General features: G+C 43.6%; 1 protein-coding gene across 3 annotated transcripts; it reads right to left on the reverse strand.

Annotated features, from left to right (window-relative positions):
• Positions 1-27,404, reverse strand: LOC116831645 (uncharacterized). Of its 3 annotated transcripts, none has more exons than XM_032791790.2 (3): positions 26,319-27,404; positions 6,656-6,771; positions 1-3,079 (listed from the first exon to the last, which is right to left on the reverse strand). In XM_032791790.2, exons 2-3 carry the CDS (start codon positions 6,746-6,748, stop codon positions 1,451-1,453), a joined length of 1,722 nt encoding a protein of 573 aa, XP_032647681.1. In that variant the 5' UTR covers positions 6,749-6,771; positions 26,319-27,404; the 3' UTR covers positions 1-1,450. The 3 variants fall into 3 exon arrangements, 2 of the variants coding, with proteins under 2 accessions (XP_032647681.1, XP_032647680.1); XM_032791789.2 differs by lacking the exon at positions 26,319-27,404 and adding an exon at positions 7,879-7,956; XR_012655758.1 differs by lacking the exons at positions 1-3,079; positions 6,656-6,771 and adding exons at positions 20,008-21,709; positions 21,892-22,412 and having other exon boundaries at positions 26,319-27,399.
• Between the last annotated feature and the right edge of the window lie 20 nt (positions 27,405-27,424).

Genomic DNA, 27,424 nt, shown 5'->3' on the forward strand with positions numbered 1-27,424 from the left:
CAAAGATAATGAATTAAACATACTTTGTTCACTTTGAAAACTGCAGCTTAGACAATGTATACTAGGAAATGTATGCATCATATTTTACGTAAATAATGAAGTCTTCATAGCATGAGACCTATAGTACCATTACATTTTTGCTGAGAGTTTGAGGAAGAACCATTTTGGGATTTAAAATGAAGTGCAAGAATAAAGGAAAAGCAGCTTAGCAAAGTTTTACTGAAACTCTCTAAAGTATTTAAGCAGGATCACATTTGCAGCTAAAAAGAAAAAGAGACATCAAATGGTTCAGGTTGCTGGGTAAAAGACAATGAGGAATATTGCCTGTATATAAATTAAGATCTGAATTTTAAAATGTAGAGCACTTTCTGCCACCTTCAAAAAATACTATCTTCTACAGTCACAGTAAAGAACAGTTTTGTTTAATAAAAGGCAATATTTAATTTCAAAATTCTATATATTTTTTATAATGAACTATTATAACATAGGTATGCAGAAGGTAAGAATATACAATCTACCACATAAGTATGAAGAATAATTAACACAGTGAACTATTTTTCTTAATACCGCTATCATCAGGAGGATTATTACATACGTTTTAATTTTTAAATATTTATTTCTCATTCTCTGAAACCTGGAGGTTTAACTGTAAGAATAAAAACAACAAATCTGAAGTCAAGTAGACACCAAAAAAGTCCAAACAGTATCACATTTGATTGAGGCAACCCAGAACAGTATTTCCAGGTATGTCTAGAAAAGGGAAACAAAAAAAATATTACCTGACCTACTCTACAATAAATTAGGTCAGGACCTGAAGGTGTCATTCTTTCACCAGGAGATAGAACAGTTGTGTCTTTTTTCCTGACTGTCCTTGTTCACCATTATAGGTGCTGCTATAGGGGCACCAATAAAAAAAAAATCATTCAGATTTTTTTCTTTGTAATGTTTGATTAAACACCTTCCCTATTTATTTGAATTATGCAGTATAAATTTTGGGGAAATAAAACAACTTTCTTTTAAATTACAGACTCAGACTACAACTAACCCTAACATAGAACAACATAGTAACTGAGTAGTATATGATTCATTTGAGGATCCTGTTAAACTATTTACTTTGAAGTTTTATGAGAAGATATGTTCTCACAACATATGCAATACACAGGATTACTTGGTCCAAAGATAAAGCTACAACATGAGTGTAGTTTAACAGGTGATAGGTGAAAACAGATAAGCAGCACAGATGGTGTATATGCAAATTATTGTAGGGAAAAGGCCCAGTGTGAAGGCTGAATTCAGTAAAGTAAATTAAAACTTTACCTGCTATAATTTCAAGTGTACTCCTTTCCAGCCTACCTGATATATTCTGCTGTTCTGAAATAATGAATAAAGCAGTCTTTGAAATTAAAAATCACTTTGAAAAACATATATAAAGAATGTGTCTATAGACACACTATTTATTCAGATGTGTAGGACTAATACCCTTCTCAGCTAGGATTTCTCCTGTCTTCTTCTGTCTACAACTGTTCTTTTGTTTGTTTCCTAACTTTGGCTTCATTAACTGTGTTCTAGAAACCATATTATCTGAATCACCTTTCACTTTAAAGAAATAGGATGAATTAAGCAGCATCTGAACGTATTTCACCTCATCTGATTTTTGAGATTGAGTGAACACATGATTTTCTCTTTCCTCCTCAAACACTGGACCAGCAGGATGATTTTCCATATGACACACAGGCTCTAATGTGTGTTTGGAAGATACATGAACACCATCACCTGCACCCCTCAAGGACGGTCTTCCTGTATTCTCAGCACTTGACCTAATTCTGTAAGGCAAACTGAGGTCCAGTGGTTGTTCATGGCAATCTGTAAATCTCTCTCTCATTCTTAAGGATGAAGCAAGTGCTGGAGAGCTGAAAAAGTCTTCTGTTTGAATTGCACACTCTCTTGTAGCTGACTTTCTACCCCTACTTGGTGTCAAACCATTCTGAGAAAACTGACAGTGTTCATCACATGTTTCTCTATTTGAAGACATCTGAGAAAACTCCAAAGTATCTGCAGAGATTTTTTGTTTAAAACTTCTTTCTACACTTGCATCTTTAGCATGGTTTTGACTGTAGAGGGATAAGCAAGTACTGCTATTACTGGGAATCTGCACTGGTAAAAAAGACTTCTGTGTTATAAAAAGCTCTTGACTAAGATCAGTGCTGCTGCATATTGCTTCAGTTTTTGAGCTCATATGAGAAGCTGCCTTATCCCTCAGGGTTTCCACATTGAATTCATCTTCTGAGTCATAAGTTTTAATTTCCAGAGCTGCTGGACTAGATGACAAAAGAGGCTCTGTACTACTAGTGCAGCTGTTTATTTCAGTAGTGTTGGAGCCTAGTAAACAGCCAACAGGGACTTCCTTATCCAATTTCCTGTGCTTTTTAAAACCTGCTATGATTCCACCACTAAAATAATGCACAGTAGAATCAAGACCTTCACGTTTGCAAGTTGTCTGAGACCAAGAACTATTTCTACAACTTAATTCATTATGTTTACCATTCTCAGTTACAAAAGAAGTATGTGATGAGGGAAGGCAGAGATGTTTTTGTTTGACTTGAGTATTACTCTTCTGTACTATTCTAGAATTTTTATAATATTGTTTGTGATTTACCTCTTTAGAGCTCTCTTCATTACCATCAATTACTTTGTTATCTTGAAGTAGCTTTATTTTCTTTGCTTTCTTTTCAACAAAAGGCCAGGGAACAAAGGAGTTTTGCTTATTGCAAAAGGTTTTTTTTGTTGAATCCAAATGACTTTTTGCTTTAGTATCGTGTTTGTTCTTTTTAAGAATTTTATTCTTTTTAAGATCAGTGTCATTGGCAGTGTTTTCTTCACTCAAACCTACATTTTCCTTTCCATTGCAAAGATCAGGCTTATTTTTCCTTTCGGTTTCCTGTGTCTTCCATTCTCTTCCATGCTTTTTGGATTTGCCTTTCACTTTGCCATGATCTTTTCGGGGAGTTTCTATGTAATCAAGATAGCTTCCAAACTGATATAAAAGTTTAATTTCTTCATCTGATTCAAACTGTGTCAGCTTTTTTAAAAAAAAAAGTATATAAGTAATGTAACAAACATATCCAATATACAGTAACCTATGAAACAGCATCAATACAATAGTACATACTAACTATTCTCTGCTCCCATAATCCAAACACGTCACATCATGTGTATAATAAGTGCTACAATCCTACAATAGCCATGGGAAAAATCCAGTCTGACGTGCTGCTCCCACATGTGTGGCAAAAAATATATTTGTCATTCGGTCTCTGACAAGCATGTATGAAATATTAAATTCAAGGAAACTACATGAATGCAGTGTTAATTTGTTCACATTGAACATCTTTAATTGGCTGTGATTTAAGTAGTTTTTGGCACATAGATACTGATGCTGCAGCCAGGAAAAATCACTAATATAGTAATTTACCCAGAAAATATTAGATAAGAGCATTCTTTTATTTTTATAATATAACCAAGAATGTCAAGGTTGCAGTAGCGGAAAAGATCGCTTCCTTGAAATCTGCATTTGGCTAGAAGGTTCACATTTTCTTCTAAAGATGGGCAGTTCTACCTCAGGACTGGCTTACTCCACATACACCCACACTAGGAGACTGTTCTCATAAGACATATACCATAATATACACAGGAGTTGAAAAATGGCTAAGTTAACCTTCTTGTTAGAACCATATGTTTAGTCTAGTTTGACTTTGTGGAAATCTATCAATCTAACTGGATAATAGTCTTTGTTTGTGCCTGCAGCACTATCTATGTTGGAGAGGTTGTCAAAAACTCCAGTGTTCTTGTGCAGGAGATAAGGCTTGTTAACCCCCTTTTCCCTAAAATATTTTGCCCCAAATTGGTGCTGTTTGGAATTGGGCAGATATAGGCATAAATATAGAGGAGAGTGGGAAGGGGGATCTGGAGTAGGGGAACAGCAGAAACCAGGGTCAATTTAAATAGAAACTGGAAGGCTGCAGCTACAGCCTGGATTTGGGGCAAGCTTGGGAACAGTAAAAAAAAAAAAAATGGGGATGACTGGATGGAGTGGGAAGATGGTCAGGTACAGCAGCTAAGTTTCCAGCCTGTAATGTGTATAACGGGGAACCTGAGATTCTCCCTTCTCCCCAGAGTTAAGCGCAACCAAAAGACAGACAAACCAAACAAAAAACAATCAGGAACTTTATCTTCATAAAACTTATATATTTTAATCCCATTAGTTTTGGTGGGGGGGATCTCTGTCTGATGTTCTGGAGGTTGGCAATCTCTCCCTTTGGGAAGTCCTCCCACCACTTTTTTTATCATTAGGATCTGGGTAAATAGCATACGTAAGATTGTTCCTGAATATGGCAGAAAGCCTCAAAATATCAAAAAGGGAAAGAATCATAGCCTCTTTCACTTCTTATATCAGAAAGTATACACATAAAGCTCTGAGACAACTATGTCTGCCAGAAAATAAGGAGAAAGAAGGAGCGGGGAGCTGCCTAGGCAAGGGATGGCCGCTGAGATCCACTCTGAGAAGTTTCAGGGCTACAAAAGACTGGACTCATCCCTATGCCCTTACAGAGCCTGGGGTATGAAATAGTTTTTACTCCCCTTCTCATGGGGCCCAGGACTAGTTTAAGACAGCAGGTCAAGTTAAAGCAGAACTCAGCCTGGGTTTAAGCCAGGGGTCGGCAACCTTTCAGAAGTGGTGTGCCGAGTCTTCATTTATTCACTCTAATTTAAGGTTTTGCATGCCAGTAATACATGTTAACGTTTTTAGAAGGTCTCTTTCTATAAGTCTATAATATATAACTAAACTATTGTTGTATGTAAAGTAAATAAGTTTTTTTAAATGTTTAAGAAGCTTCATTTAAAATTAAAATGCAGAGCCCCCCGGAACAATGGCCAGGACCTGGGCAGTGTGAGTGTGAAAATCAGCTTGCATGCCACCTTCGGCACATGTGCCATAGGTTGCCTACCCCTGGTTTAAGCTCTCATGACCCCTGTAGACATTGTGGGAATGACTATACTGCAATGTAAGCTCAGGGTTCGAACTCAGTCTCAAGTCTAACCCCCCTTCCATCTACACCCAATTCACACTGACCCGGGCCCTAGGCTTGATCCTAGAGGGAATGAGGAGGGGTGGAAGGTTCGAGACTGAGTCAAGTTGGAATTCAGGGTTCAAGCCCTATTGCTTTGCAGTGTGGACACAGCTCCACAGGACTTGTGCTCTGGGAGTCTGCCAAAAGTATTTCACCATCTCACAGCCAACCTTTGTCCTCTGGACAGTCAAGTTTGGTGGACAGTCACGTTTTTCCACACTGCACCAGGAACAAAGGGCCAGAGCAGCCACATTTTGGGAGGGCACTAGGAAGTCTGGGATATGGGTGGTGGAATAGGCCTGCATAATGCAGCGTAAACACTGGAGTCTCAGGTGCCAACAATTCCTAAACTGGTATTACAAATAAGTACAGACACTCAAACCCTAGATTAAAGAACCCAGAGTCTGATAACTCAAGTTCTACATGTCCTGGGCTTACATTGCAGTGTAGACAAATACTATGACAGCTGAGGCATAAAGGAAATCCTCACCATGGAACTCCAGACCACAGGCATGCCTTTGTTGCAAACAAAAATACCCTCTGCAGTTAGCCAGTACAAAGGGGCTGTAGAATATCAATGAACTTCCCTCTAGTTCTTCAGGATACATTCTGAATGGAGCTGTTCCTTTGAAACCACAATTTAGAGGAAGCCCTTAATGGAAATAAGAAGAGTTTCAATCCACTGCTGGGAATCTTCCCCAGCCAGGTAAGAGACTCAAGAGTATGTCTGCACATAAAGGGCCAGATTAAAAACTGGAGCCAAAGTCAGAGGTGATGTGTAAGGGCTTCGCTACACTTGCAAATTAGAGTGAGCGCATTAAAGCAGCCCAGGTGCCGTAACTCATGACCTGTCCACACCAGCAAGGCACTTAGAGAGCCTGGATTCTGCAGCTAGAGCACTCCTGGTAATCCACCTCTACAAGAAGCAAAATGCTTGCTGCACGTCAGCTGAAACACCCCAGCGTCAGTGTGAACAAGGTGTGTGTGTGTGTGTGAGAGAGAGAGAGAGAGGCGCAAGGAAGGGGGGGGTCTGGTGCTGTCTAAACTTACAAGACAGCATGCTGACATGCTCTCAGTCCCACAAAAACTAACTCTTTCTCCCCCCACATACACACACACTGTCATACTCCACCTCTACCCCCACAGCACTTTGTATCCACTTGCATGCGGGAATAGCTACCACAATGCATTGCTCTCTGTGGCACTGCAAGAGCTGCTAATGTGGCCACACCAGTGCGCTTGAATCTGACAGTGTGGACACGCTGCAGCGCTTTCCCTACTGTGCTCTCTGAGGGCTGGTTTAACTCACAGTGCTCTATATCTGCAAGTGTAGCCATGCCCTAAGTGCATATGAGCAAAATTTAAGTGTAATAAGTCACACTACAAGGTGAGTTGAGAGGTATAGCAAGAAGAGCTATTAACGTAGGATAAAACGTGTCAGTTAAAATAGCCACGAAGGATAAACTTCCTTCACATTACAAAGTCAATTCCCTTTCCCCAGTCCTCAAATAAAAATGCTAACACCACACCTGCTCTCCAGCGGCATCTTCCTGCAAAGATGGTGATGACAAACAAGGGCAGCACTTGTATTTCTTTTTTTTTATTTTGCCTTTTGGAGCCATTTAGTTCATCCAACAGGTGTATTCTAGAAAATTTTAAAAGTTGCTTTTAGAAAAAGTGATTCAGGTTTTACATTTATGTAAACAAATGCACCTTTTTCAAGAAAAATGATTCCAAAACACTTACATCATTTAGTACGTCATCCTGCAGTCCTTACTCCAGCAAAATGACCATTGACTCCAATAGGTATATTGGCAGAGTAAAGACTGCAAGATAGGATACTTAGAATAAAAATGTTGAATTACAGGAAAAAGGAGCAGAAATCTGGGAGTGAGTTTTGAAGAGCCCCTTAAACTACATACTGCTTGTACTGTAACAGAAGAGACAGGAGCCTTAAGTCTTGAGTCAAATCAATAGGGCACAAAACACTACACCTGGAAGCTTTCAACCACACTATTTTGTCAGCCTCTTAAAATGTTCTGGAAAAAGCTGTGGATGAGGAGTGACTCAGCCTATGTCTAAACAAGGGGTTTTTTATTTTGCTGTTTCTCAGCTTCACTCCTAACAGCTCCTGTAGACTGGATGGGGGCATTTTAAACACTATCATGTCAAGCAGCACTCCATGTTGCTACCACAGGTAGAGCTGTATTAATGTAGCATAACAAAAAAAAAAAATCAATTGTAGATAAGGCCTTAAAGAACAAAGGATGCTGCAGGATTTCAGGAAACAGCTTATCGTACAAAACCAGTAAAAAGTCCAGATCAGGCCTGGGTTACAGTTACATGACCAGTTGCAGGAAGAGCTTCAGGCCAAACTGTCCATCAAATTGTAATCAGCATGTAACAGTGTTGCCCGATGACCCCAAGCTTCAAAATTCAGACGTGGAGTTGAACCACTGTGAAGTCTGTAAGAATTTGAATCGCAAGGGCGGGGTGGGGGGCACACAGTAATGGAAGGTGTGGGTATTTAACACGCCTCCTCCCCTACCCCCAGTAATGAGGTAGGATATAAACCCTCTCCCTGCCCCAGTGGAAGAGGATTACACAGTAATGGGGCGGGGGGGGGGGGCATTAAACCCCTTCCTCCCCAGACCAGGGGGTTACACATTAACAGGGGATTAAACCTGCAGCCGACTGGGTTACACGATAACGACGGGGGTATTAAGCCCTGTTCCCCGCCGCAGCTTCCTACCCCCTGGAAGAGACACAGCGCGCTCCTGTCCCTCCTACAGGGACGGGGTTTCGGCGCCTCCTTGCAAGGCTCTGGCTCTGGCTCTGGCTCAGCCAGCGGCGCCTTCTGCCCAGCCGAGCTCCAAGCGGCCGCCGGGTTTGAATGGCGCCCGCCACCGGCCCAAGGCCCCGCCCGCGCTCTCCCTCCCTCCCAGGGGCTGGTACCGAGCGACAGGGCCTGTCACGTGACAGAGAAACACTCATAACGCGGGGAGGGGGCAAGAGACTAGCGTCCTGGGGAGCGCCGAGCGCGCGCCAATGCTCGCACCCTCCCGCGTGGGTCAAAGGAGCCGTGATTGGCTTAATTAACTCTTGCTGTTCGATACTGAGCCTCCCTCGGGGGTCACTCTGAGCTGTTGCTGGAGAGCCCCCAATGCAGCTTTACCTGTAGAAAAGCACTACTGGCCCTGAGGCAGCTGTTAATGATGCAATGGATGATGCTGACAGTTTGTGGTCTTCGATCTGATTTCCAGCAGCCCCATTTGAAGATAAAAAAATTCACATTACAGATAGTCTGATATGGCCTTGCCTTTGCTTTCTCGGAGTGCCCCCGGCTCCCCCCCCGCTAGCTCTTTATGCACAGGCGGCATCAGTTGATTGCTTTTCAATATACCTGTTATGTCACTGCAAGCTTCCTTGTCGGTGACTCATTTCTTTCTCCTTTACCTCTGCTCCCCCTCAAACTTAAGGCATTCTGCTGCTGTGTTTGTGCAAACGAGCTAGCTTCCCTCACCATACCTCTCCTCTGCACACTGCTAGGAGAGGTCAGCTAACATGCAAGGTCTTGTTCCAAAAATGAATGGGGTGAGCTGCATATCCAGACACCAGTCTGCTAGTTTGTACTTTTGGTGTCAGTGACAAGTAGGAGTTGGGAAGTTTGTGCTGCTCCCATTGCACACACTATTTGGAAAAGCTGCAATATGTTCCCTACTGCTGTCATAAACAGATAAGAAAAGTTAATAGCACAGAAGTACTTTATATCTCTTTGACTATAAAGGGTTAACAAGTCCAGTAGGCCTGGCTGTCACCTGACCGGAGAACCAATCAGGGGACAGGATACTTTCAAATCTTGAGGGAGGGAAGTTTCTGTGTGTGCTGTTAGTTTTTGGTTGTTGTTTATTCACGCCTGGGGGCTCAGAGGACCAGACATGCAACCAGGTTTCTCTCCAATCTCCTTGATACAGGTTCTTATAGATTCAAATAGTAGTACTAGATAGATAAAGCGAGTTAGGCTTATGTGTGTTTTCTTATTTGCAAATGTGCATTTGGCTGGAAGGAGTTTAATTGTGTATTTGGCTGAAAGGAGTTCAATTTGTATTTTGCTGAAGAGGATTTTAATTTGTACTTGAATACTTAGGCTGGGAGGGTATTCCCAGTGCCTATAGCTAAAAAACCCTGTTCCTAATCCATCTTAAATTTACAAAGTAATTTTTACGCGTTTCTCTCTCTTTAATTAAAAGTTTTTCTTATTTAAGAACCTGATTCTGGTGTGAGACCCAGGGATGGGGTCTGGATTCACCAGGAATTGGTGGGAAAAGAAGGGAAGGGGGAGGAGAGGCTAATTTCTCTCTGTGTTAGGATTACTGTCTTCTCTCAGGGAGAGTCTGGGAGGGGGAGAGAGAAGGAGGGGGGAAGGTCATTTCCTCTCTGTTTAAGATTCAAGGAGTTTGAATCACAGTGATCTTCCAGGAAGGGGAAGCCTGGGAGAGGCAATGGTGGGGGAAAGGGTTTACTTTCCTTGTGTTAGATCCAGAGGGTCTGGGTCTTGGGGGTCCCGGCAGGTTTTGGGGGGACCAGAGTGTACCAAGCACTGGAATTCCTGGTTGGCTGTGCAGCGCTACAGGCTTTAATAGCGGTAATTAGACTTATGAGAATGTCATGCTGGTACATTGGCCCAATCTCACATAATCCAGTTTAGTCACAGAGATCACGGTTATCAGCGTTCGAGGAATTGGGAATTGCAGCCAAACTTAAGAAAACAAATATATGGCTCTAACTTCTGCTTTGATCTAGCTAAGATACTCTTAACTAATTTTGGAATCTATAAGAACCTGTATTAGGGAGATTAGGAGAGAATCATGGTTGCAGGTCTGGTCCCTTGAGCCCCCAGATGAACAAACACCAAAAACTAACAGCACACACAGAAACTTCCCTCCCTCAAGATTTGAAAGTATCCTGTCCCCTGATTGGTTCTCCGGTCAGGTGATAGCCAGGCCTACTGGACTTGTTAACCCTTTATAGTCAAAGAGATATAAAGTACTTCTGTGCTATTAACTTTTCTTATCTGTTTATGACAACTGCAAATTGACTCTGATCCTAAATTCATCTAAGTAGTGAGAGTTTTACCACAATCCCGATAGCCTAGGAGATACCAACCAGTATTTCTGCCCCTCCCCCCTACCATGGAAGGTAGAATTTGGCCTTTCAAGGTGCATAAACTACTCTCATTAACACAAATGGGACTTCCACAAGTGCATTAAGAAGTCAATACAGCTCAAAATGTGTTTTGTTTAGACTGCTAGCACCAGAAAATGCACTGTAGTTTTGAGTACATAGTATGGGGGAGGGAGGGAATATAAGATGACAATATGATACAATGTTAATAAAGAAATTTGCAGTCCTGCAAATCCTCATGAGGAATTTTATTTCCCACAAGTATTTGCAATTTAGTTATACTCCCATAGGGAGTTTAGAGACAAGGTTAATGCTTTAACGGAAAAAAAAATAACCTCATCAGCCAGGATCTGAATGTCCAGTGTTCTGAAACCAACATGAAATGATAATGCTAGCAAAACAAGCGTCCTTCTTAACTTTGATAATATCCTAAACTGCTAATATGCTGAGTGAATTAATGATTAATAATTAATTAAAACAACTCCAGGACTGGGTACGTAGCTGAGAAAAATGGGAAAGGATTTACAAACTCTCTAAAAGTATGGCGGAAAGCCATATTTAAAAGAAGTATAAGAAGTTCTCATTACTTTATAACACCACTGGGTTTTTTTATATGCTGCAAAGTTTAATTCCTTTTACAAGGATATCTCATTCTTTTGTTAGTACAAGATTCATCACAAAGGTATAATTTTTTACACATGCCTTTGTCATATTTTTAATTGTCCTTCTTTTAGCTTTATATTAGAGAGAGACAGTAGTTTCTCCTTAGTAGAGACTACAACCAGCTTTCCATTTAGAGCTTGATTTTGCCACCACTCTACCGTTCTAAATCTCTTCAGAAAGAATTTTTGGTGTCTCAAATTTTGCATGAAGATCTTCAGCCAGTGGAAATTTTAAGAGGAAACGTTAAGAGGAATCAGACAACCCATTTCTCAGTTATGAAACTTAGTAAATAGAGGTGTACTTTAATGATACTGTTATAGATATTTATATTCCAACTCTTGGGTCTCAGCTCAGTAGAGTGAGATAAAGCAATAAGGAGCTAAGGCCCAAGAATGAGAATTCCTTTGAAATTGTACCTTCAGAGAAGCAGAATTACAAGTAAGTAATTTTTCCTTCTCTACAGATACCATTCAGAAGGAATTTACTCTTGGCTCTTAGCTTGTTAGTGGCCTGAATCATGTTAGGGAGCTGAGACCCACAAGTTGAAAGCCAGTTAAATATATCTCCAGAAATGCAGCATTATAGGTGAGTAATTATCCCTTCTTCACTTTGTGAAAGTTCTTCCAATGCTTTTTGACTCTGCATAACCAAAAAAAAAAAAAAAGAAGAAGCCTGGCCTAGAAACTTCATATTTGTTTTATTGAAAGGGAAGAAGGGTGGGTAAGGTACTTGCCTGAGATTTGGGAGATCTGGATTTAATTTCCTGTACAGCCACAGGTCTCCTGTGTATTCGGTGGGCTCACATCCACAAAAGGACTTAGGCCAGAGGTCCCAAAGTTTGGGGTGCATCTTCTGTTGAGGGCCATGGCGGGACCTTTTGGGGGGGGGGGTCTGGGCCAGCCTTCAATAGGGTTGCCAACTTTCTAATCCCACAAAATAGAACATCGTAGCCCCACCGCTTCCCCAAGGCCCTGCCCCCTGCTCACTACATTCCCCCTCCCTCAGTGGTTCACTCTCCCCCACCCTCACTCACTTTCATTGGGCTGGGCCAGGGGATTAGGGCTCTAACTGGGGTGCGGACTCTAGGGTGGGGCCAGAAATGAGTGGTTATGGGTGTGGGAGGGGGCTTCAGGCTGGGACAGGGGGTTGGGGTGCACGAGGGGGGTGAGGGCTCTGGTTGGGGGTGCAGGTGATGAGATGGGGCTGAGGATGAGTGGTTCAGGGTGCAGGAGGGGGCTCCAAGCTGAGGGTGGGCCAGAGGGATTCAGGGTGTGGAAGGGGGCTCTGGGAATGGGGTTGGGGTGCAGGGGGTGAGGGCTCAGGGTAGGGCCAGGGATCAGAGATTTGGGATACAGGAGGGGGTTCTGGGTTGGGGGGGCTCAGGGCTGGGGGTAGGGGCTCAGGGTTGGAGCACGGGCTTACCTCCAGCGGCTCCCCAGCAGTGGCACAGCAGGGAAGCTAAGGCAGGCTTCCTGCCTGTCCTGGCACTGCAGACCACGCTTCGCCTCGGAAGCGGCCAGCAGGTCCAGCTCCTAGGCAGAGGCATGGCAAGCGGCTTTCTGCCCCCGCAGCTCCCATTGGCTGTGCAGAGCTGATGCTCAGGGCAGGGGCAGTATGTGGAGCCCTGTAGGCTCCCCACCCCCACCGTAGGAGCTGGACCTGTTGGCCGCTTCCAGGGCACAGCACGGAGCCAGGAGAGTTAAGGACTAGCCTGCCTTAGCTCCGCAGCACTGCCAAATGGACTTTTAATCTCCCAGTCAGTGGTGCTGACTGGAACTGCCAGAGTCCCTTTTCGCCCGGCTGTTATGGTAAAAAAACAGACACCTGGTCACCCTATCCCTTGGGGCGAAGGGAGGAAGCACCACCCAGCCCCTCCCCACCCCAAGCTCTGCTCAAGCACTGTCCCCAGCCTCACTGCGGTTCTGAACCGGGCTGGGGGCCCAGCTGCGGCTCTGCTCCTGCCCCAGCCTCAGCTCCCGGCCACTGCTCAGTCCACAGCCTCACTCCCAACCCCACCCCTATGGCATTCAGCTCAGTCCCTTACCCTTCTCCATGTCCCTGCCCCCAGCGATGTCCTGCTCTAGGCTGGGAGGCAGGGGGACATGAACAGAGGTAAGGGGAAGCCTAGCCCTGTAAAGTCTGGGAACCGCTGCCTTAGGCATTGCAGTGCTGAGTGTTGTGGTGCCTAGAAAATCACAGGAACAGCACTGTGAACCACAAACCTGAATTAGGTGCCTAGGTTCCCTATACAATGAACTGAGGAGGGAAGGCACCTGAGAACACAATCCACAAAAGCCAGCACTCTAGACAGGGAGCCACCTAAGTTAGCCAATGGGATATGTTGTTGACAGGGGTATGTCTCTCTCAAGCCTTGTCTCTCTCAAAAATAAGTGCCCAGCTCAGACTTTGTGGATCATAGTGTTGTTCCTGGAATTTTTTTAGGCACCATGACACTCAGCATCACAATGCCTAAGTTTCTTTGTGGATCTCACCCTCTGTACCTCAGTTCCCCATATGTAAAATGGGGATAATAGCATTTTCCTACTTCAGAGAGATGATGGGAGCCACAGGCACCAACTTTCCATTGTGCCAGGGGGTGTTCAACCCCTGGCCCCGCCCCGACTCCACGACCTTCCCCTAAGGGCCCACCCCCACCTGCCTCTGCCCACCCCTACCCTGCTTTTCCTTCCCTGCTCATCCTCCGCCCGTGCACGTTGTGTCCCTTGCTCCCCGTCACGAAGAGCCTTCTGTAAGCCGCGAAAGCAGCTTGAATTGTGGCAGATGGGAGCATCGAGGAGGAGGGGGAAGTGCTGATTGGTGGGGCCTGTTGTGGCCAGGAGGCGTGGGGGAGTTCTGATAGGGGGCTGCCGGTGGGTGTGGGTCCGCCTGCTTCCGAACCGCCAATTTCGGGTCCCATAGTGTCTTCTCCAGTCCCTCTAGGCTCTGTTCTTGTTTCTACCCTTCCCACACCCATTTCCCAGCCGATGCAGCTGTCCAGCCCCTCTAGGTCCTGTTTCCCTCAACGCCCCCCTCCCACTGAGTTTAACATGGATGCAAAGGAGCGCCCCAAATAACTTTCCATTGCAGGGGTGCTAAACCCACCACCTGGTTCACCGCCCCTGTGGTATACAGTGTGACGGGTTCAGTCACAGCAATCCCCTTGGGACTGTCACCTGATGTGCTGAAATTACCTCGAGCCCGTTTTCCTGCCAGCTTGGGGCTTCCAGAACCCTGTCTTGTTGAACCAGACACACTAGCCTGCTGCAACACAGACCCAGGTTCACGCCCCCAAAGCTGCAGACTTAACTGAAAACAGCTCAGCAGGTTACCTCTTTCCAGCATCCAGTTCCCAACGGGATCCAAACCCCAAATAAATCCATTTTACTCTGTATAAAACTTATACAGGGTAAATTCATAAACTGCCCTTTTTAACACTGATAGAGAGATATGCACAGCTGTTTGCTCCCCTAGGAATTAATAACTTACTCTGGGTTTCGTAATAAACAAAAGTGGTTTTATTAAATATAAAAAGTAGGATTTAAGCGGTTTCAAGTAATATCAGACATAAAGTAAGTCACAAAGCAAAATAAAACACGGAAGTCTAACCCTAATACATTAAGAAACTGATTACAGGTAATCTCACCCTCAAAGATGTTCCAATAAGCTTTTTTCACAGACTAGGCTCCTTCCTAGTCTGGGCCCAATCCTTTCCCCTGGTACAGTCCTTGTTAGTTTCAGCAGACATCTCAGATGGTAAGCAGAGGTATTCTCATGACTCACAGCCCCCTTTGTCCTGCTCCACTCCCTTTTATAGTTTTGACACAAGGTGGGAATTTTTTGTCTCTCTGGGTCCCCACCTCTCCTTCTAAATGGAAAAGTACCAAATTTAAGATGGATTTCATTATCAGGTGACATGGTCACATGTCCTTGTAAGGTTTATCTTGAAACCAATTTTGCTAATCTGTAAAATCTACAGGGGCCATGTAAGTACCTAAGAGAATGACAAATAGTGCATAGAACTAGTTTAGAGAAGATTGGCAGAACTGCCAACACTCTAATTTTGGATACAATTATCTCTAGGTTTGTAAACCAGTCTTGGGTGTTTTCAGTACTAACCAGAATTTGGAGGATTGTAACAGCTGGCTTCATCAATTTCTAAAAAATTGCAACACCAGCTTTCCCCAGTAGGGGACAAGTCTGTGTGCTGTCAGAACACAGGAGAGAAGGGATGGCTGCATCTTCTTTGCTGCCAGCTGAAAAGAGCAAGCAACACCATCCCTAGCAAATTTTTTACAGTGCTGGCAACAATGCGTTGGATGTTAATCATGAGTGATTTGCTGATATTTAGGAACTCTGGGAAGGTTTTTGGGAGAGTAGCAATGAGGAAATGTCAATGATGCTCTGGATAGAAAATCATCAAATGGCAATAACACCATCACAACTAATATTACACAGATTTTAATTGTACCTCAAAGGTTAACATTTTGTCTCTCTACCAAATGTCAGGGCCACTAGTCCTATATGTAACAATATTTTTATATATATATATAAAAAAAATTCCCCTCTCACCACTATGGGTGGTATGTGTCTTCCTCAACCTCGGGTCCTCTACCAGAGGCCTGGGAGTTTGAGGGTTCTGCGCAGTATCTTAGCTGTTCCTAGCACTGCACTCTTCTGGACAGAGAGCTCTGATGTTGTTTGTTCCCTGGGATCTGCTTGAAGTCCACTCACTCACCCAGCTTAGGAGTCACAGCCCCGAGGGCTCCTACCACCACTGGGACCACTTGGCCGTCACTTTCCACATCCTCTCTAGTTCCTCTTCAGGCCCTGGTACTTCTCCAGCTTCTCATATTCCTTCTTCCTGATGTTGCTGTCACTTGGCACTGCTATATCTATCACCACCGCTGTCTTCTGCTCCTTGTCTATTACCACGATGTCTGGTTGATTGGCCAGTACCTGCCTGTCCGCTCTCCTGGATCTGGAAGTCCACAGAATCTTAGCCCTGCTATTTCTCCGACAACCTTCTGTGGAATCTCCCATCTGGTCTTGGGAGGGTCTAGCCATAACGCTGTGCAGATGTTCCTGTACACAACTGCCAGCCACTTGGTTGTGCCGTTCAGTGTACTGCTGTTCCTGCCTGCCATCTTACTATCTACCACTACTGTGTTGGACTGTCTCTGAGGCCTCTCTGCACAGTCTGCACCTTGGGTCCTCTCTAGTGTTGGTAGACCCCTGCTTCAATGGATCTGGTGCTCAGTGCCTGGTTCCTGTGCTGCTTATGATCAGTGCCTCAGTGCTGTCTATTTAGTCCAGCCCTTTCCAGCCACTGGTAGGATTTCCCAATGTCAACCACCTCAGGCTATCTGTCGATGGTACATCCCATGCAAGGGTCTTGTCTTGCCATGGCACTGCTTCTGCTTGGTCTTCCTCCCATGTCTGCTGCGTGCCTCAGGCATTCTCTCAGACAGCTCATCTTTGGGGGCCATCTTACTGATGTACTCCTGGATGTTGCCGGGTTTCGTCCAGGACAGTGGCTTTGAGCGCTCACCAAGCCCCGCCCGCCTTCTTTCCGGGCTGGTTTAACAGTCTCTGGGTGTTTGGACTTGGGTGGAAACCTCCGTGCATTGTGAGGAGGCTTCGCTGCGGGTCTTCACATCGGCAGCTCCATGTCCTCCTTTGGCCAGCTCACTATACCGGCAGGGTATCTGATGACCGGCAAGGGTGCTATCCGTTGATGGCGTGGATCTGTCTTCCCACTGAGCTGGCTCTTCAGGACCTGTCTTATCCTTTGGTGAATACTTGGATGTTGCTGTCTTCCCTTGCCTCCTCATCAGGGTTTCGCATGTGACTGTGGGATTTGCCGAGGTACATTGTTAGCTGCGTCTGTATGTCTGCTATGTGGCCCGCTGGTAGTTCCAACCCCATTCAGTCTTGACCTACCTCCCTCTCGTTCACTACGCATCGGCCACACTTCTCCTAGTCCGAATGAATCCCGATATCTCTCACTGGTAGATCCGCGTCAGTGGATCTTAGCGAGTCGATGTCTCGCTTCATTCTTAGCATACAAGCTTGATGTTCATCCATGTAGAGAGGTGGCTGATGGTAGTTCCACTCCTGAACTTGGTACCTGGTATCCAGGTCCTTGTGATTATTCTGGCGAGGGGGTTTAAGCTATGCAGAACAGCAGCGGGGACAGTGCCCATCACCTTGGGTATAATGCCGCACTTGATGGCCACTTGTGCAAGCCCTGCCTTGAGTTGACTTCCAGTGTTTGTCTTCCATAGTCCCATTGAGTTCTTGAGAAGGTCCTTAGTGTTCCTGTTGACTTTGTATAGCGCGCCAGACATTCACGAGATCCACGTGTGCGGGCACATTGAGTCGTAGGCTTTCCTGTAGTCAATTGCAGCCCGTGCTCAGAATTGGTCTGTCCTAGAGCTTGAGCTTGGTGACTGCTTCTATCTATGAGCACGGGGTGTTTTGAGCCTCTGGTGTTGTTCCCAATGCCCTTCCTGAGCTGTGCTCATGATACTGGCCCATATGGTCTGTACATTGGCGGCTATGATGCCTGAGAGGAATTCCATGTTGTGGGGTAGGCAGGTTATTGGTTTGGTAGTTTGACGGTTCTGTTCCCTTGTAGGGGTCTTCATGACCAACACTGTCCCCTTCCTTGTGTTAGCCAGTTTGGGTGGGAGGCCTGCTGCTAGCAAGCTGTTCATCGGGGCTGCTAGTCGTTCATTGGGCACTGCTGTTAGTTTCTTTAGCAGTAGGTGCTGGATCATGTCTGGTCCAGGTGGCTGTCCAGCTCTTATGGTTCTTGACCCCCTGCTGGACTTCTTCTAACGTGGATGGTGACGGGTTTCTGTCTGGGAGATTGCTGTGATCTGTTCTTCAGGTCCTGCAGCCACTTTGCACTGGTGTTTATAGAGTGACTGGATAGTGTAGTGGTTAGAGCGCCAACCTTAAGATACAGGAACCGCTCTTCTCTTGACACGCAGAGACCGGGGTTCAAATCCCGGTGGGTACCCAACTTTCAGTAGGGATCCCTTGGGCAAAAGACCGACCCTATGCTTCACCGCCCTACCTAATATGAGCAGTGACAATGAACTAGAGAGTCATGCCGCTCGGACAGTCGCCGGATAACAAGGTCCGTGCAGATGTTGAAGGAACCAGGGCAATCTGATGATATATATAGTTTTATCACAAAGAGGTTTCTAAATCTGGTAAGTTTTTTGTGTAGAAAAGAGTAAACAAAAAGTTCAGAACTTACAAATAAACAATAGGGCCTAACCAATTCTCACCCTGTACCTTTGGTAATGGTGAATCCCCATTACATATATAACGAGGCTTTCTATCACAACTTAGTTCATTTCTCTATATATGTAATGTGCCTGTACCGTCTGGTAGTGAAAACTTAGAAGAAAAAGTAGCCTAACTAAGCCTCTAAGAGATGATACACTATCGGGATTATCCGATTTTACATATACGGTTTGAAACCAGATTGTAATAAAGTCGAGAGTTTGCACGGGGCCAACACTAAGCACATTAAATCGGCACTGGTGGTTCATTGTAAACTAAGGCTTAGCTTCGATTTCCGGAGCATTGCCACTGTGGGTAGGCTATCCCATAGCTATCGCCGCATAGTTTTCTTGGCAGTCCTCCCCCGCCCATTGGAATTCTGGGTTGATGATCCCAATGCAAAAACAGTGTCGGCGGCTGATTCTGGGAAATGTCGTCACTCAATTCCTTCCTCCGTGAAAGCAACGGCAGACAATCATTCGCACCCTTTTTCCCTGGATTTGCCCTGGCAGATGCCATAGCATGGCAACCATGGAGCCCATGTTTGCTCCTTTGTCACGTCACCCGTATGCCTGTAACTGGATGCTGCTGACAGATGCGGTACTGCAGTGCTACACAGCAGCATTCAATTTGCCTTTGCAAGGTAGCAGAGACGGTTACCATCCCTATTGCAACCATCTGCCATGCCACGTTGTAAATTGGCGATGAGATGGCGACGGTTATCAGTCGTTCTGTACCGTCTGCTGCTGTCATGGGTGCTCCTGGCTGGTCTTGCACGCTGAGGCTCGCCGGGGTGCATGGACAAAAATGGGAATGACTCCCCGGTCATTCCCTCCTTTATGTTTTGTCTAAAAATAGAGTCATCCTGCCTAGAATATGGGGCAAGTGTACTAGAGAACCAGAGAGCACAGCTGCTCAGTGTCAGAGCCCCAGAGATCCAGCGCAGAAATGATGAGCTGCATGCCATTCTAGGGGGTGCCCCTGCAACAACCCCACCGTTGCTTCCCTCCTTCTCCCCAACCCTCCTGGGCTACCATGGCAGTGTCCCCCATTTGTGTGATGAGTAATAAAGAATGCAGGAATAGGGAACACTGAACTTTTTTAGTGAGATAAGAATGAGGGGGAGGCAGCCTCCCGCTGCTATGATAGTCCAGGCAGTACAGAATCTTTTCTTTAGACATGAAAGGTGGGGGAGGGCTGATAGAGCTCAGCCTCCAGCTGCTATGATGAGGACGGTTACCAGCCTTTTGTACCATCTGCCGGGAATGACTCAGGAGTCATTCCATTTTTGCCCAGGCGCTCCCCGGCTGACCTCACCGAGGCCAGCCAGGAGCACTCACAGGATGATATGCGAGGATGGATAAGCAGTCCATATTGTACCGTCTGCCATCTTGAAGAAGGGAGGGACTGCTGTTCAGCGCTGCAGCACCCCTCTACCAGCAGCATGCAGTAGACATAGCGGTGACATTGAAAAAAGGTGAGAAAATTTTTTTCCCTTTTCTTTCACGGGGGGGGGGGTGTAAATTGACAACATATACCCTGAACCACCCCGGACAATGTTTTTGACCCTTCAGGCACTGGAGCTCAGCCAAGAATGCAAATGCTTTTCGGAGACTGCGGGACTGTGGATAGCTGGAGTCCTCAGTACCCCCTCCCTCCCTCCATGAGCGTCCATTTGATTCTTTGGCTTTCCGTTACGCTTGTCACACAGCAACTGAGTCCATTGCTGTGGGTCGATTTGCGGCCACACTAACCCTAATCCGATATGGTAATACCAATTTCAGCGCTACTCCTCTCGTCGGGGAGGAGTACAGAAATCAGTTTAAAGAACCCTTTATATAGATATAAAGGGCCTCGTTGTGTGGACGGGTGCAGGGTTAAATCAATTTAACGCTGCTAAATTCGGTTTAAACGCCTAGCGTAGACCAGGTTTAAATGTGTGTGCCCAGAAGTGCACTGCCAACTGTTTGAATATTCCCAAACTGATTTCTGCACCCAACCCAAATTGGATCGTTAGGTATCTTTCTGATTTGCATGATTAGTTCTGGGCACACAAATGTACAGGCTGGTATTGTAAATTTGGCTATGATTGTCCCTTCAGCTTATGTAACAGGTAGTGTATTATTGAAAAAAAATATATATTTTTGGCCATTTTTCTCATCACAGACAACTATCATGGTACAACCCAGCTGTGGTACAATCCCTATCTCCAAGACTGTGACTCTCTGAGACTAGGCAAACTGGTTATGCCATAAAATCCAGGGCCTAATCCTTGGTGATTCAGGAGAAGTCTGTGTTTTCAAAAAGGTCTTACTTTTTTATCTTAATTTCCTTTATCTCTGCAAATATAGTTTGTACAAGTGTCACTAGATATTCCATTCTATTTGTTAATCTTTTCTTTAAAATGTTTTTTGCATGTGTTTTTGTTTACAGTTTTCTCCTGTCATCAGTAAATCTACATTTTATTTTCTTATCACCCTTATCTTCACTGCTTAGTGCTTACTTTAGAGTTTCTAGGACACTGGACTCTGTAGTATAACTATAGGATTACAGTAGAATATGATTTAAGAGATATTGAGATCATTCAACTATATGGATCAAAAATTGCTTTCTAAAGCCCTAATCTTATCTGTGCTAGCTTGTTTGCTCTCCCTTAGCCTAGTTAGTTGGGTTTTCAGTGGTAAGAATCAGATTAGAAGTATATTCTTTGTATACAAAGGAATTTCAAACTTTCTTGAGTGCAACTCAGCTGCAAATAAAGAATATTACAGGTTGGCAGAATATCAGCTGGGGTCTAATATTGACCTGGTTTGGTATAAAATGCCTGGCAGGACTCAGGGTCAGATTTTCAAAGGTATTTAGGCACCTATAGATGCAGATAGGCATCAAATGGAATTTTAAAAAATGTCTAACCATGTTAGGTACCTAATGCACTTAAGCACCTAGTGGGATTTTAAAAAGCACCTATCTGCATCTTCTGACCTGTCACAGGATATTCCCTAAGTCTTTTCCAAACACAGTAAGTGACCACATCATACTTCACTATATCAATTCAGCAGCCTAGAGAGCTATTTACATACTATTTACAGTCAGAAGCCACTTTCCCCCACTTGCTTCTGTGGAAGGGAACAACATTAGCAGCAACCAGTTCTATCTATTCCTGCCTCCCTTCAGGCTGCCTACTCTTCTCTCTAGCCCCAACTTTCTGTCTGCTTATAGATCCAGATGCTGGGGCTTACTTCCACCCAATTAGCCCTTCAGCTGTATCTCTACTCGGTTAGTTGGCACCCACTGCCAACTACCTGTCTTTCAGTCAGGTCTCAGTTAATGTACACTGGTGAGGATGAGAGTGACAGGGTGCTGAGCCAGCTCATGACTCAGCACACCCTGTTAACTGCCTATAGAACTTTAACAATCTGGCCCACTGTCCTTCAAGAGTACTCTAGTTATCCATTACTGGTAACAGTCAGGAATGAGTGCAGCTGAACTTGTGCTGAAAACAATTTAACTACAAATGAAGATGGATCCACTGTTCAGCACTTTTTAAAACAAGTGAGTTTTAACTGCTTTTAAAACAAGCATTTAACTGAACCCTGTTGCAGTTAAATGTCCTGGTGTAGACAATGATCAACATTGATATTTTGTTTCTATAGCTGGTGTCTGCTTCAAGCTATTTTTTTTTAATGTAAGCAAAAATAGTTCAGCCAGTTCCAATTACATGAGGGAAAAATACATTGTTTTGCCCATGTGTTTTTTTTTTTTTTTTAAACTTACCACTGTTTAATTGAGAAGTTCTAGCACCTCCATGCTTTCAAACAAGGAATTAACAAAGGGGTGGCCTTTGTGTCAGCACTGGGTCTTTTGTTGTCTACTTGCAAAACTGCCTAATTTTGGTCATGTTATAAGAAAAATCTTAAGACTGCAAATGCTCAGTAGTGACCTGTTAGCTTGACAGCTAAATTCTCTGATGATTCCATCTGTAGCAAGCATGATCCAGTGCAGAGCTGCAAGGGCTTAGCAGGATTTTCCCTACAATTACTCCTCCCAAGTGCTGCAGGCCACTGGGCAGAGGACCAGCGAGCAGAAAGACTCTCTCTTGCTAGCACCCACCAGCTGCAAGGAAGAGGAGGAGGAGAATGTAGCCTGAATAAAATACAGCGGGGACAAGAGCGGGACTAGGGTTAGGGCTAGAATAGTACTCTGAAAAAACAGGCCCTCGGCATCTCAAATTGGGCACCCAAAATGAATGACTTTAATCTATCTGTGCCTCAGCACAGCCTCTGTAAATGGGGATAAAAATGCCTTAATAGACTCTGCCCTTTTCTAACTTTGGAGTGCTTGACGTTATAACTTTAATGTTCTTTTAACACAGTTTCTATGTAGGTTATATATAACAGTGCTCTATGGATATTTAGGCTTTCACAACGTATTGTTTTACTAATAGTTAAGCCTAAGTTTTGAAAGCGCCATAGGACTTATTCTCAGAGAAATGAGCCTGAGGCTGGGATTTTGACAGGTGTCTAAAGACAGAGGTGTCCTATTCTCATCAAATTTCAATGGGAATTAGGCATCTAACCACTTTAGGAACCTTTTAAAATCTCAGCCTAAATTGTTGTCCTGTTTCACAGTAGAGCCACGTACAGTTAAGATGTGACAGTTTCTGTTAAATGATGTTGACATTTTTTAAATTTCTGGGGTAAAAAGAAACAATCTAAACCTCCTTAAATAGGAGCTGCACCTTGCTTATGACAGGACTCAATTAGATTTCCCCAGAACACCAATAGAATACAGAGAAATGTTTGGGATTTGTTTGTTTGTTTTTAGGTTGGCTGGTCAAAAAAGCTTTTCCAAACACTAAATGAGCCCAGGACTGAATTAAAACTAGTTGGAAATGTCACTGTCTGAAGACTGACAGATGCTTCAACATTGTTGTTAGTCATAAATAGACCTCTGAGGCAGAGTTCAACCGCCTGGAGTCTGACATATACATGTAAAACCTTAACTCTAAACATAGACTCTGACATATACATGTAAAACCTTAACTCTTGTCTGAGAATATTAATTTAGCTCTGATCCAGGAAAGCTTCCTTACACAGGACAAGTTAAGCGTGTGCTGTCTTGAATCTGGAGTCTTATGCTATATGGAACCATGACTCACTTAATAGACAGTGAGTCATGAAAAGTCCTTTAATCTCCAGATCAATTAGAAAACACTTAATTGCTATATACTAGCATCTCAAAGAGCAGGCTACAAATTCCTGTTTAGATAAAAACAAATGCCGGAGTCAATTATATTAATTCCACTAGAGGAGTTTCAGATACACAAGCTATCACTAGATGTTCATACAGTTATTTCTGTTGATAGAAGGGGCCAATTGATAGAATGTCTTTCAAAAGGATTACTGATAATCTAATAGGGACAGATTCATGCTAGTTTTTTTGTCCAGATACTAAAATATATTATTTCACAATCTATTTCACTACGCCGATGGTGTCATAAGTACCATCTGTACATGATTCTCATTCTTCGATCTCAGTTCCCTAATTCATAACAGGAAGAATTCCTGAAGCTCCAGAAGGTTTCGTCCCAAAGGAAACAGAAACTCCAGGAGCACCAGTCACATGCCACTCTTGGAACCTTCCAGACAGTTCCTTCTTGATTGTATTATTTTCTATCAGGAGCATGTGTCACTGTTCTGACTCTTTAATCCAATCAGCATCTATCCTGCTCTTGCTATTCTCTGGGTCTCTCTCTGGCTGACTTCCAGTCTAGGCTAGTTCTTGTTATTGCTTTTATTTTAATAACCCTGTGACTCTTTAGCCATTGGCCCAGAAACACCATTAAGATGCCAATTTCCACAAACCCTGAAGAAATCTTGGTTCCATGTCTCAAGTCTTCCTGTTGAGTACTGAGAGATTTGGTGCCTTTCTTGCATTATTTATTTCTGAGATAGTGCCTCAGTACTTTTTTGCTTCAGCCAAAATATCAAGGGCTCCCTGAAAAATTTCTGTTTCAGTCAATGACACATCTGACATTCCCTGGATAAAATATCCTCTCCCCCAAAAAACACTAAAAAATCCATTTTCCATACACTCTTTCTCCCCTCAAATCCTATCAGTTCCACATGGTCTCCCATCCTAAATCCAAAGATATTTAAAACAATTCCAGGCCAGTTCTTGTGTTTATGAAGGATGGTATACCTGATGTAATTAAGGCTTCAGCAAACTAGCTGTTTGCATGCAAGCAGCCTTCTCTACAGAGAGCTACTGTGACCTCTGGCTGCAAGGAGGGTTGGCTCAACAGTGTATGAGACAGTATGATCTAGTTTCTAGTAAACTGAATATGGCATTAAGAGCAAGAGACTTCTGTGTTCTTATCCTGCCTCTGACAGCTGTTTGCACTGCAGTAGCACTCAAATAACTCAACTGGGGTCGGGCCCTATTGTGGTAAATACTGTACAAACACATTGTAAGAGACCGTCCCCTAACACAAGGAGCTTACTGACTCCTGCTGTGGCCCTAGTAAAGTTATTTAGCCCAAAATTTTCACATCAGCAGCTTCTTGGAAAATGAGTTCAGTTTCATTTAAATGTCTAAATGTGCATTTAGGTGCCTAATTTAAAGCAGAAAGCTAAGGATACAATTTTCAAAACAAGTTGCCTAATTTACCCCGTCTGAAAAATGAGGATGAAAAACAAGGCAATCTAGGGTTTTGTTATATGGACAAATGTCCCTTAAAACCTTTTAAAAAATATTCACAATTAGGCATTGATCCCTGAACAACCAATTAACCTCTGCTTCTCTTTATGTGACTGATGGAAATAGCCTGAGGAACTACCATCTCCCCACTTCTAATATAAAATGAGTCAGTTCAGTTTGAGTGAAACCCTAAAGCAATATCTTGCTGAGATCTTAACCCCAAATTCTTAGTATCCCTGTGTGCAGTGGATTTGATAGGCACTGGATTAAATTTGTTTCTGTGTACAGGAAGGTATCCTCAATTCTGTTTAATTTTGCTCCTTTCCACCACATAACACTAAAACAATGAAGAAAATATTTCTATGAAAATATATAGGTTCCATATATTTCCTTCTCACTACTGAGATATATGCACACAAACCCTTTTCTGTGTTAAAAAAGCCTGTTTTTTTGTATAAGTAAAAGTTAATTATAATTATAATTACTTTTCCTGTGTGTATCCTGTGTGTATTAAATTTGAAGACTAATATTTTATTTGCATTGTATTTGCTCTTTGTACAAAAAAAGTTGCTCATTTTTTTGGACAAAATCTCCAAATCAAAATAATCTTGCTAAACCGTTTAAAGTTCTGTAATTGAATAAATAACCTATATTTCACTTGTGGTTTTACACACATTGGTCCTGAATTTGCCAAGACTTACACATGTGCTTAACTTTACACTTTGCATTTAGTTCTTTGATTTAAAAAAGATAGCTCCTGTGCATAAAGTTTGTGCATAAGGGTTTGTAGGATTAGGGCCTTATTTGCTCTTCTAGCTCTTATTTTTAGGCATGGAGATATTAGATTATCCATAAACGTTGATTTCACCATACCCAAACAAAGTGAGGAAAATATATTTCCATCTATAACAACTGAAAATTATAGAAGCAAAAGTAAGAAAAATGCTGCTTGAGAACTCTGTTTTAAGGACTTCAGGATATTTACTGTATATATGCTGACAATTTGTATTTAATATTTTACCTTTTGAACGTCAACATCTGCAGTAATTAGTCTGACATTCCATATTTTTCACAACTGTGAAAATTTAAATTGATTAAAATAGAATATGCTTAAAATAAACATTGATATTACTTATTGAAATGCCATAAAAATCAAATTCTGCTAAGTCTACTTATTTTGGCTTTTATTCTACATTCAGGCTGTGAGTTCACAGCATCCAAATGTCACAAACCTGAATGATACCATAGAAAGATTTTTTAAACATCTATTTTACTTTACAATTTATAGCTTAGATCCTTCAAAGACTTAAATATGGGAATCATCCCATCAAAATTAGTGGAACTACTCACCTACAAAAAGTTATGCAAGTTTGCAAGCTCCTTCAACATATCCCACTGCTACCATTTTCAGACAAAAGGTTCTGATCTTGTTTGCATTGAGCACCTAAAATCACCATCAGTCAATGGAGTAGAAGTTGATGGAGTTTTCTGTGCACAAATAATTCAGGACTAGGCACCACTAAAAAAATGATCCTTGATTTAAAAAACAAAAAAACCCAAACAACCAACAGCAAACCAATCCAACCAATCAAAAAACCATAAAGTTCCTTCCTTACCAAGTGCAGAACCATTTTTAAAGAGGGCTTAAAAATGTTGAAGTGGCCAGTTTATATTTACCTTTCCAGGAGAGAATTAATTTCTTTTTAATGGTTGCTATCAAGCGATTAAAAAAAAAATTAATCCTGATTTTAAAAAGTACATAGCTGTGAAATACAACTAGTAGCAGCAAGTAGTGTGACCAGGTAGCAAATGTGAAAAATCAGGCTAGAGGGTGGGGGATAATAGGTGCCTATATAAGAAAAAGCCCCCAAAATTGAGACCATCCCTATAAAACCATCATCTGCTCACCCTAGTAGCAAGTATCCTGCAAACACTTTTGCACACGCTTAATTTTAATGACACACCGAGTGACTATCCGTGCGCTTAAAAGTAAGCAAGTGCTGAAGGCTTTACAGGGTGGGGGCCCTAACGTGGCCTTTCGGGCAGTACTGTCGGTGCAGGAGTGTTTTTGGGCAGGGACACCCCCTCACAAAAGCACACGACATCTCTCATCTAAAGTGCTGGGGCCCGGAGGCCGCCACTCGCTGACAACCCCCGCCGAGACCAGCGCGGGGCAGCTTCTCCCCGCCGCTGCCTTCCTCCCAGCTCGGGCCTTTTTCCTGTGAAAACTTTCCACGATGACATCATCTGTTTGTGTAAAAAGTCGCCCTTCCAACCCCTGCCCTGAGCTTGTCACGTCCGGGACACGGGGCCTCCCCGCCCTCTCTACGCGGGGCTTTCACTAAACACGCCGCACTAAACCCCGGCCTGCCGGAAGGGGTGGCTGGGCGCCCCGGCCTATGACGGAGCGAACACGCAGACACGGGCTCAGCGGAGGCGGATGGGCGTGTGCCCGC

This window comes from Chelonoidis abingdonii, chromosome 4 (genome assembly GCF_003597395.2).
Source record: "Chelonoidis abingdonii isolate Lonesome George chromosome 4, CheloAbing_2.0, whole genome shotgun sequence".
Classification (NCBI taxonomy): domain Eukaryota; kingdom Metazoa; phylum Chordata; order Testudines; family Testudinidae; genus Chelonoidis; species Chelonoidis abingdonii.